A 10,273-nucleotide genomic window follows, 5' to 3' on the forward strand; every position below is an offset into this window, starting at 1 on the left:
GTGCATGAAATGACCCGCCAAGCTGACTGCCTGTCGTCTTGTTACAGATCCGCCGTCACTGGGGAGGCAACGTCCTGGGTCCCAAATCAGTGGCTCGCATCGCCAAGCTGGAAAAGGCAAAGGCCAAAGAACTGGCCACCAAACTGGGCTAAGTGTACACTATTGATTTTTCTGTACATAAAAGTAATAATAATAATAAAAAAAACCTCCTCTTCAGCCAGCGTTGGGCATTTTGGGCTAAAAGTTTGGGACAGTGGCAAGTAAACCCTGGGTCTTTATCCCTCATAGGGCAGCACTTGCGTGTTGGTCCAGTTTTGAAAAAGCTAAGCAGTACTTGAATACCTTGAATGCTCTGAACCAAGCCCGGATCTTAGATCGACTGGTTCATTTGGGTAGAAGGAAGGCGCTACACATGCGATGTAGAGATTTATTTATACCGATAACACGTTATCAGCCTAAAGTCAGTCGAATCTCTCGAAGTGGCTTCAGCTGTTCAGGGACAGGGCTACATCCGCCAAGCTCGTCACACACCAGGAGTCCGGCTTAGGAATTTCTTAAACCACAGGTACGAGGTGGCCGCGCAGAGTCCGTACCTTGGGTTGAAAGAAATGAACGGTGTCAGGGGCTGAAGGGAGGGTGGAGGGAGCAAGAGTGGCCGGCCCCGGGCTCACCAGGTGAGGATGTACTGCACGTGCTCGTTCCTCAGCGTGACTCTGGTTTGCCCTCCGATGGGTCCTCCAGGGACTGTGCTCTCTGCAGGGACGGGGGGCTGTGTCCTCACCGTGGCCTGTGCTACCAGCTGCTTGGCACGCAGTGGCCAGTCAGCCAGCCCCCTCGTGTTGCCCTCCGCTCAGCGCACGTCAGGCGCGCTCCCACTCCACCGACACCCGCGCTGGGCCGGAAGTGACAGGGAGGTGCCCAGGGTCAAGAGGCAGGTAGAACAGGGCCTTGGGGGGCGGGCTGGTCACAACGTACTGAAGTCGGCGTCTATGAAGATGGGCTCTGCGCCTGTGAGCCTGGCCATGGCCCCCAGGTCCCGGTAATGCCACTGGTTCCTCTCGGGGTTATTCTCAGGAACAAAGGGCTTCCTGGTCTCCGACAGCCTCACCATCCCGACTAGGTCCACTTCTCCCTCAACCTGCCCAGGAAGGGGTGAGATGCTCTGTGGGGCCCTGCGTGGAGCCTGAATCAGCTCCTACGGGGGACAGGTTCACGCCCCTTACCTGGCCTTTGCGCCGCGTATCTGGATTCACTTTCTTCCTGGGCACAAACCCTCTATTTACCAGGATGGTGACTCTAGAATAGTAAGAGCACGCCGTTTCAGGTAGGGGACGGTTTTTGAATAAAGGTGGTCACTAATGGTCATTCTGGCACCTCCCGGACGACAGCACGAGGAAGGGTTTAAGAGTTTAGTAGAGCTAGCTGGGGGGGAGGGGGTGCCTCCGACCCGTGAGTGCTGTAGGTTTGCGGCCTCCCCGCCACCGCCACCATCACCAGCAGCAGCGGCCTCTGCTTGCTTTGTGCTTCACCTGCTGCACACGCGGCCACTGACCAACAGCGCCCCGCCGCCTCCCAACTACTGCCTCACGTGTCTGCCCCCAATCTCCCATCCTGACCAGGGGAGTCCCCAAGCCGCAGCATCGGGGCCCATCCCAGACCTAAAACCAGAAAGCTGGGGGCTGACAAGGGACCTGGGGTTTCATTTGTATGTTACCATTGGGAAGCTGCTCTACTTACCGATCTTGCAGAGCCCCCATCGTGTACATGTCATCTCCTTCCCCTGGGGTACTCTGCCCATCTCGTTCACTCACTATTCGACCCAGAGCCCCTGGGAAGCCTTCCTCGAGTCGACTCCCTCCCTTGCAGGGCTGGGGGTTCCTTTCTCTTGAGTTCCTCTGCTGGCCCCTCAGGCTGCACCCTAAGCACTAAACGTGTGGGCCACTCATCGACCGTTTCTCCAAAGAGGCCTATTTCATCTCCTTCCTTCCCCTTCAGAGCTCAGCGGGCAGGTGTTGTTCAGTAACAAGTTAATTGGCTTAATAATGTCAGAATTACACATTTCAAGCTCCCAAGGAGTCGAGCTTGTCTGGGTTTCTTGGATTCCCCAGGGTTGGGGGCTGAGAAGGAAGGAGATGGGAAGGACCGCATCTGCCAGGCCAGTCAGCTCCCCCGCGTCCCACTCACCCCAGGTCAGTGCAGCGGAAGGGAGTGACCACGTAGGCACCGCTCTCAGCCGCCGATGAGAGCCGGCCGGCCTCCCGGGCCTCCCGGGCCGGGTCCACCATGGTCCGCGGCATCATGTACAGCTCCTTGGAGTGGTCAAAGTGCCCCCTGACCTTCACTGGCCTGTACTCCAGGTTCTGCAGTTCCATCGGGCTATGAGGGAGGGCAGGAGCTGAGACCAAGCAAGGTTTGGCAGGAAGACAAACCCTCTCAAGGGTCTGCAAACCACGAAGCCCACCGTGGCCTGAGAAGCAATGTAGAAGGTGACACACCGCCACAGTGGGGTCTGCGTGATGTGCCCTCCAAAGGGGGAAGCTGATCCCTTTGATGCCACATGGGAACGTGGATCTGTGCTGCCCAACAGTCCACGTTTTCAAGAAAAGCTTAAAGCTGTGGCCTCCTGCGTGAACGTGATAAAATACGTGGGGCCAAAACCGTCATCTGCAAGCCGAATGTGACCCACTTGTTTGCTCCTTTGACTGGAAAGCTTTTGTGATTTTAGCTGGCACTCTTAGGACAGTGCCCTTTTTTTTTTTTTTTTTTTTGGCTGTGCCGCACAGCTTGTGGCATCTTAGTTCCCTGACCAGGGATGGAACCAGGGCCCCCTGCGGTGGAAGCGTGGGGTTCTAACCACTGGACCACCAGGGAATTCCTAGGACAGTGCTTTTAAACGAGGGGAGAAGGCAGTAGAATGCCTGCGCATTTTCTCACAGTACCGTTCTCATGTCCAGACTTGACATGCGCGTGCCCTCCCCTCCAGCTAAGAATTACTGCTGCAGAAGGCCATCAGCACTGTGGGGGGATCCCTCAGCTACACTGGGTCTGGAAAAAGCGCGAAATCCAGGTTCAAAGATCTTTCTATGTACATATGTCAGGCAGCTTCACAAGGGCAGTCGGGTGTCAACAGGAAGCCTAGCAGGACCACCGATTTTGAGGGCTCTCATCAGAGTCAGGAAGGCAGCCAGGCCCCACTGCTGACCTCAAGTGAGCCCAGCCCCGGGTGGGCGGCCACACACACTCACTCTGCGGGCAGCGGGATGGGCTCGGCCATAACTCTAGACTCTAGTTCTGCGATCAGCTGTAGCTTCCACTTCCGGCGCTGGACCTATGGACACAGGGCATAAGCCCGAGCAGGTGGCAGCAGAGTCAAGGGCTCAGAGCCAGGAGCGCGAGAAGTCAGGCTTTACCTGCCACGTCCCCAGGCCAAAGGCAGTCACAGGTATGAGAAGCAGAAACCACTGGAGGAAGGAGTCGTCTTCTGTTTTTGCGGCAGTTGCTCCGGCTGAAGAGCTGCCACACCTGCTGGGCCTCCAGAGCAACCCTAGTAGATGTTACAACACGGGCATGGGGCCGGAAGCCCTGGAACAAAGAACTGGAGCAGCCAATTCCTTGAAGCTGCCATGACTACCGGAGAGAACGTGGTACAGGAGGAGGGCCCAGGCCACCACGTGCAGTCGGGAGCCCACCAGCAGCACCTGCGTCCAGCCCAGCTCCTAACCCAGTGCCCAGCGCATGACACCCACTCAGTGGACATTCACCCACTGAATGAGATCCAGGGCTTAGTCCTGGCTCTGCCACCAACCATGACCCTGGGTAATTCATGGAACCACCTCACGCCTTTCGTGCAAGAATATGCTGAGATGTATCCTGTCATGAGGGCGCACGGGTACGGGCTACTGTGCTCTGCAGACAGAACGTGATACACTCAGGAGAGTGGTTTACAGAACTCTCAGAACAGCTGTTCTTTTTCATCGTTCATAAATTTAAAGTTGGCAAAACGAACACAGGAAGTACATTTAACCTCTCAGAGGGTGAGTCCCGTCAACGGAAAGCATCACGGGTCTTGAGGTTTGTAAAAAAGCAGGCCTGGAGCAGGCGTGCAACGTGCCTTTACAGTGTACACAGCACTCTACACACAAATACCCTTTGCTGTGCCTTGAAGGCAACATGCAAACTGTGGTGATTAGCCAGGCTTTCCTTTAGGAGCCCACACGGTTTCCGTCCTGGGTTGGCCCCGCATCAGCCCGAGGAGCCGTGGGGCGGTTACGGCACGTCTCGGGCCGAGCGTGTCGGGCGGCAGCGCGGACGACAGCGCCGGCCAGAGCCCGCGCGCACCCGGGGCCCGACTCAAGAGGCTCGGGCGGCAGTTCCAGGGCTTATCGCGACGCCACGCGACCCGGCAAAGCGGAGGCACGGACGGGTGGGGCGGCTTTCCCAGGTGCCGAGGGCACCCCTAGACGAGTCCTCACCTGGGCGCGAGATGACCCCAAGGACGCTCCTCCGGACGGCGCGGGCCGGGGCCTGCGGAGACTCGAGGGGCCGGCTGAGCTCGTCCACTCCGGGCGCGCGCCCCCAGCCCGGCCGCCCCGCTCCGCTCACCGGCCCCGCGCCCGCCGCCCGCAGCAGCGGCCCCAGCCTCGCCGCGCACAGCCCCACCCGCCGCGCCGCCGCCATCGCCATCGCCCAGCCCGGGCGCGCGCTTCCGGGATCTGGAGGCTTCTGCTTCCGGGGCGCCGTCCGGCCCCGCCCCCGGCCCACGTGATTCGAACGACGTTCGGCCTCCAGCTCCGCGCGCACCGAGCCATGAGCGAGCCGCCGGCTGACGTGCGCGCCTTCCTGCAGGAGCACCCGAGCCTGCGGCTGGAGCCTGGCGCCCGCAAGGTGGGCTGGGGGCACAGGACCCCCCCAGACGGGCCCCGGGACCCCCGACCGCCCGGACCCCGTGACCGCCCCGCCTTCCCGCCCGCAGGTGAGGTGCGCTCTGACAGGCCACGAGCTGCCCTGCCGCCTGCCGGAGCTCCAGGTCTACACCCGCGGCAAGAAGTACCGGCGGCTGGTCCGCGCCTCCCCGGCCTTCGACTACGCCGAGTTCGCGCCGCACATTGTGCCCAGCACCAAGAACCCGTACGTGGCCGGGGCGGGTCCGGCACTGCCGGGGAGGCCTAGGGTGGGACAGTTCCTAGTGCTGAGTCTGGCCGGAGCTGGGTAGACTCCGAAGCCCCGACCCCTCCCCGCTGGGTGAGCGCTCCTCAAAGACGCGGCCTGTTCTGCAGCGCCCACCCTCCCGTGAGATAGGAGACCTGAGATCCAGGTGGGCGTCCTGGAGCTGTGAGTCGCCTGGGATCTCAAGTGAGGCCCGTCCCCCGTGCGTGTTTGCTTTTTTGTAAACGTGAGGTTTGTCACCTGGGCCTTTGTGCTTCAGGAGGAGTGGGACGCTTGTGCTTTGTCACCTGAGGTTCTGAATGCGGTCGTTTCCCTATCTTTAGTTTAAAGGAGAGCTTTGATTTAGCTGGGAGCGCACGGTTGACAATAGTAGTCAAAACGAAGAGGGGGATGGCAGACGCTCCCACTATCCAGCACTTTGCCAGGCTTTCGCCGACGTGCCTCTCTCGTGCTGGAGCAGAGTCCGGCGAGGCTGCTGAGGCCTGTTTTCCAGGCAGACGGTGAGAGGCCGCAGTCTGCCTGGATGAGTGCTTCTCCACCCGGGCTGTGGACTGCAGTTGCTTGGGAGCTTTTAAGAATCCTGATGCCCAAACCACGTGGTAGACCTCCCCTGTCAGTCTGTGTGGGGGAGGCCAGGGTGGAGAACCATGGGTCCGGATTCTTGCTTGTGAACTGTCCCCTTAGGCACCAGCTGTTCTGCAAACTGACCCTGCGGCACATCAACAAGTCCCCGGAGCACGTGCTGAGGCACACCCAGGGCCGGCGATACCAGAGGGCTCTGCAGAAATGTAAGTAGCCGAGGCGGGACACGGGTGTCTGGGTGCTTGCCTGCCCTCCCCCAGGACGGCACCCCTAGAACGCAGAAGCAGCAGCCTGGGCATCCTTCGGTGGTACTTGGTGGATGCAGTGGGCCAGGTCCCAGCACAGTGAGGAGAGGGACGACGGTAGAGACGGTGCAGAGCCAGAGGCAGACTCCGAAGTGATGCAGGTTGTGTTAAGTGCTGTGAAGAAGCGAGGCAGGTGGACCTGCCTTATGCAGGAGGCTCTCGGAGGGTTTCTCTTTAGACTGAGACTTGAGGGACTGCGGGGGGGTCGGGGCGAGTGCTCCGCTTGGCTGGGGGGGGGGGTGTCTGGAGGACGGCCATTGTGCCACCAGGCAAGGTGGGGTTAGAAAGGCGGGTGGGGATGAGACCACAGAGGGTCTTGGCAGCCGTGGAGTGGGGATGCCCTGGAAGGGTTAAAGCAGGGACTGGCCTGATCTGTTTGTGTCTCGGGATCACATGTTGCTGCCAGGGGAGAGGGGAGGGGAGGGGAGGGGAGGAGTGGGAGGGGCCACCCGGTTGCTGTGCAGTCACCCAGGTGAAGATGCCGGTGGCTGGGTCACCAGGTGCTGGCAGGGCAGATGGAAGGATGTGGGAGGTTTCTAACGGTTTTGTGGATAGAATCAGTGGACGGGGGCAGTGAGGGAGAGGGGGGAAACCAGCTGTGCTTCCCAAGGTTCTGGTGTGACAGCTGGTGGCTGATGACATCACGAGGGTGGGAGAGCGGAGTCTGAAGAACGGCTTTCTGGGGAAGAGCACAGGTTCCTTCGAACGTTACAAGTGGAGGCGGATCAGGGCGGGTGGCCGTTGGGAACACGGACCAGCCCTCAGATGATGCAGATCGGTGACACAGACACAGCGTCTGCATCGCGTGGAGCCGGGTGACAGGGCCGGGACTGAGCTCGGAGGAGCCCCGGGCAGGAGCCGAGGAGCCCGGTGCGGTCGTGTCTGAGGCAGGGAGGAGTTTCAGGGACGGGAGCGGTAGCCTCGTCAGACGGCCCCGGAGGGCAGGGGAGGGCTGAAGCGTGACCTGAGATCTGACGGAGGCGGCGAGGTGGGGACAGAGCCGGGCCGGAGCGGGCCGGGAGCCCCGAGCCCCGAGCGAGGCGGGGGCAGGAGGAGCGGCTGGGGCGGGGCGGGCGGGGCGGGCGGGCCTGACGACCCAAAGGCAGGCGAGGAGGACGAGCCGGAAGGCCTTACTGGGCAGTGAAGAGAGGAGGCTGCGGGCGGCGCTGGGGGCCGGCGGAGGCGGGACACGGGCTCCTGGGCGCCTTGCTCGGCTGCTCGGCGAGGGCGGGAAGGGGCTGGGCTTCCCCATGAGTAGGGGCGCGGTTCCGAGGCCGGGCCCAGGCGCTGGGACGGGCCGGGGAGGCGCCGGGGCCGCTCTGGCAGCGGAGCGCGGGGCGGGGGCGCCTGGCCACGCGTGGGCTCCGCTCTGCTGGTGACGGGGCCGCCCGTGCGGCCGTGGAGGGGGCCCCGCAGGTGGGCGGTGACGAGAGGGCCGGGGCCCGGCAGGGCTTGTCCACCCCGTGAGTGACGATGGGCTGGAGTCGGGGGACAGTGAGAGCCGATGCAGGGCGAGCTCCAGCAGCCGGCTGCCCCGAGTCCTCGGCGCGGGAGGGGACGGTGTGGCTCCAGCGAGGCTTCTCCGTGGACGCCTCGTCCCCGCTCTCTGCTCTGAGCCGAGGGTCGGCAAGGGCCAGGCACCAACTTCGCTGAGCCCCGCCATCCAGCGGGGGTCCTGGCCGCTGTGCCTGAGGGGACTTCAGTCTCCGGGTGACAGGCTGGCCTGGCTTCCTGTGCCCGCTCAGCGCCCTCCCAGCCGCGGCCGGCTGGAGCCAGAGAACAGCTGCTCCAGGCGCATCCTCCTCGGGGAGGAGAGAAGAGGGAGGCCTTCGCCACCCTCCTGCCCCGGGCCCGCGTCCCCACGCGCCCCCCTGCTCTCCCTCTAGGAACCGAGCTGATGGCGCTCGCCTTCCTCTGCCGATTTTACCTGTGGGCGGGGGGGTTCTGGGGGCCCTGGCAGAGCTCAGCTCTGTTCCCGGAGGGCTGTGGGGAGACGAGGCGGGAACCGGGCCGCGTGCGCGTCTTGTCTCCCAGACGAGGCGTGTCAGAAGCAGCATGTGGAGTTCGTGCCCGCCTGCCTGCGGCACAAGAGGAGGAGGAGGCAAGACCAGCAGGGCAGTGACGGGCCACCCGGCCCTAGAGAAGCCTTCTGGGAACCCGCGTCCAGCGATGACGGCGCCGCCCCAAGTGACAGTGACGACAGCATGACAGACCTGTACCCACGTAAGCTGGGACGCGCCCCCTCTCCCTCCCCATCCTCTGGATTCGGGTGGCGACCGTCCACCCGGTTTGCGTCAGCAGCTCCCTCCCGGTGTGTGTCCTCTGGTCCTGGGCCCGGCTGACCCCCGGCACAGGTGGGGGACTCGACCTAAAGCAGCCCAAACCTCTGCTCCTTCCAGCCGAGCTGTTCACCAAAAAGGACCTGGGGGGGACCGAGCACGGGGACAGCACTGACGACTTCCTGACGGGGAATGAGGACGAGGAGCCAAGACGCCGCAGAGAGATGGGCCCTGGAGACAGCGAGGCCGTGGGCGTGGGCCGGGAGCGGGTCCTCAAGCGCGGGAAGGTGGGTGCCACCCCCAGGGCTGCCGGCGTGGCGGCGGCTTCTTCTAGCCATGGTTTCAGCTTCTTTAGAAAAATAAAACACCTTTCTCACAACCGAAATCTCAAGCTAAGGATACGTAAGATAAGCGCCGAGGCTGCTCTAATGGGGGCGGGGGGCTGCTTCCTGGTTTGCTGCCCAGGAGTTTCCACTAAAGCCTCTTCCTCTCTGCGGGCCGGGATTGGGGGGGCCGGGCTCACAGCACCCCTGCGTCAGATCAGAACGCCTCCACTGATCGGAATTCTCTGTTTGTGCCGCAGAAGCAGTCCGGCTCGTTGAAAAAGAAGTTCAAGAGTCATCACCGCAAACCTAAGAGCTTCAGCTCTTTCAAACAGTCAGGTTAATGGAAAGTTGCTGGAGAAAACACATCTTGAGAGCCTTTCGAGAACCCTCCCGGCATCCACGCCGTGTTCCTCTTCAAGGTGCCCGCCGCGCGTCCTCCTAACTGGTGGGAAGTCCATCCACTCCTCGTTTGCTGCCCCAGAAGGCCGGGCCGGGGGGTCTGACCCGCGGATGTCAGGGTCTCACCCCCACCCCCAGGAAGCAGCAGGGACCCCGGAGGGGGCACCCGAGGAGAGCCCTGGCCGGTCCCCACCTGGCTGGACGACACCAGAGGATCACACTGCATACAAATGCCACTATTTATTTTGACGTGTCTCCAAAAATCAAAATGTTTTCAAACACAACTAAGATATAAAATACAGCGTAAAATGAGATTCATAACTATCTCCCCCATAAAGCAAAAAATTTTTCAGAAATCGTTGTGCCAAAACCAATTGGTAGATCCTGTTTTTCTCTTCTCCCCGAGTAGGCATCGACCCCCAGCCCGAGCACTAGCCCACGCAGGGCCAGGGGAGGCGGGCCTGGTGGCCACCACGCCACCTGGCCACCAGGGTCAATCTCAGTTTTTACAAACCAGAAAGGTCTTCCTAGCAGGGGGCCGAAGAAGACCCGTACCCTGCCAGAAACTGTGTCACGGAGCAACTGCGACCTGGCCAAGAGCGCCATTCATCAGGGCCATCATGCTGGGGTAACGGGGAGGGGGCTGTAGATCAAGACACCACCCTGCCCAGATGGCGACACTGAGTCAGAAAACCCCCTTGGTGTGGGAGCATCCCAGTGACTGAAGTAGAAAAGCCCTCTGAACTTATAAATACTCCTCGGGGAGTAGGGCCACTGGGGGAGGGATTGGGAGCGTCTTGGGTTGAGCCTCTGCAGTGGCGGGGACACAGGTGGGTGCTGGAAAGGTTCTAAGAGCGCTAGTGGGTAAGAGCCGGCCTCCCCCGTGCCCTGGGAAGCTGACCAGGGGCTTTGCTGGGGCGGGGCGGGGTTGCTCCCCACCTCACCCTGGCTCTGGCCTGGAAGGTAGACGTGGATCTGGGTTCAGGACTGGCCCCAGCAGCCCTGGGGAGGCCCTCAGGCTTGCACCCCTAGCTGAGCAAACCGGAGAAGGTGAGATCGGCTCCAAGGCAAGGCTTGCGAGAAGCCTCCAAGGAGGGCCTTGTTGAGTTAGGCCAGCCTCACCGTGTCGGTCTGACCCTGACTCCCCGTGGGAGGCACAGAGGCATCGCTAGGAGGTGGACGAGCGGAGAACAGCAAGAAGCACGCACAGCCCCAG

The 10,273-nt window shown here is 61.8% G+C and overlaps 3 protein-coding genes across 5 annotated transcripts in view; 2 read left to right on the forward strand and 1 right to left on the reverse strand.

The window, feature by feature from the left end:
* Positions 1-216, forward strand: part of RPL7A (ribosomal protein L7a) — a 304,745-nt gene extending 304,529 nt beyond the window's left edge. For all 3 annotated transcript variants that reach the window (XM_068553641.1, XM_068553640.1, XM_068553639.1), the window contains exon 8: positions 48-216. In XM_068553641.1, the coding sequence (XP_068409742.1) occupies positions 48-152 (105 nt within the window). In that variant the 3' untranslated portion in view covers positions 153-216. The remainder of the gene's footprint in view (positions 1-47) is intronic.
* Positions 217-413: 197 nt separating this feature from the next.
* On the reverse strand, positions 414-4,823 carry SURF1 (SURF1 cytochrome c oxidase assembly factor). The gene is given in 11 exon segments (XM_068553650.1): positions 414-593; positions 672-753; positions 976-1,138; positions 1,224-1,296; positions 2,185-2,376; positions 3,246-3,328; positions 3,411-3,544; positions 4,473-4,524; positions 4,603-4,680; positions 4,682-4,753; positions 4,755-4,823. Coding segments are annotated over 11 exon segments (1,053 nt in total). The 5' UTR covers positions 4,809-4,823; the 3' UTR covers positions 414-523.
* SURF2 (surfeit 2) lies at positions 4,767-9,427 on the forward strand. The gene is made up of 6 exons (XM_068553643.1): positions 4,767-4,884; positions 4,973-5,127; positions 5,851-5,954; positions 8,088-8,276; positions 8,453-8,619; positions 8,916-9,427. The coding sequence occupies exons 1-6, from the start codon at positions 4,807-4,809 to the stop codon at positions 8,997-8,999; spliced, it is 777 nt and encodes a 258-aa protein (XP_068409744.1). The 5' UTR covers positions 4,767-4,806; the 3' UTR covers positions 9,000-9,427.
* The last annotated feature ends 846 nt before the right edge of the window (positions 9,428-10,273 follow it).

The sequence above is a fragment of the Eschrichtius robustus genome, chromosome 10, assembly GCF_028021215.1.
Source record: "Eschrichtius robustus isolate mEscRob2 chromosome 10, mEscRob2.pri, whole genome shotgun sequence".
NCBI classification, from domain to species: domain Eukaryota; kingdom Metazoa; phylum Chordata; class Mammalia; order Artiodactyla; family Eschrichtiidae; genus Eschrichtius; species Eschrichtius robustus.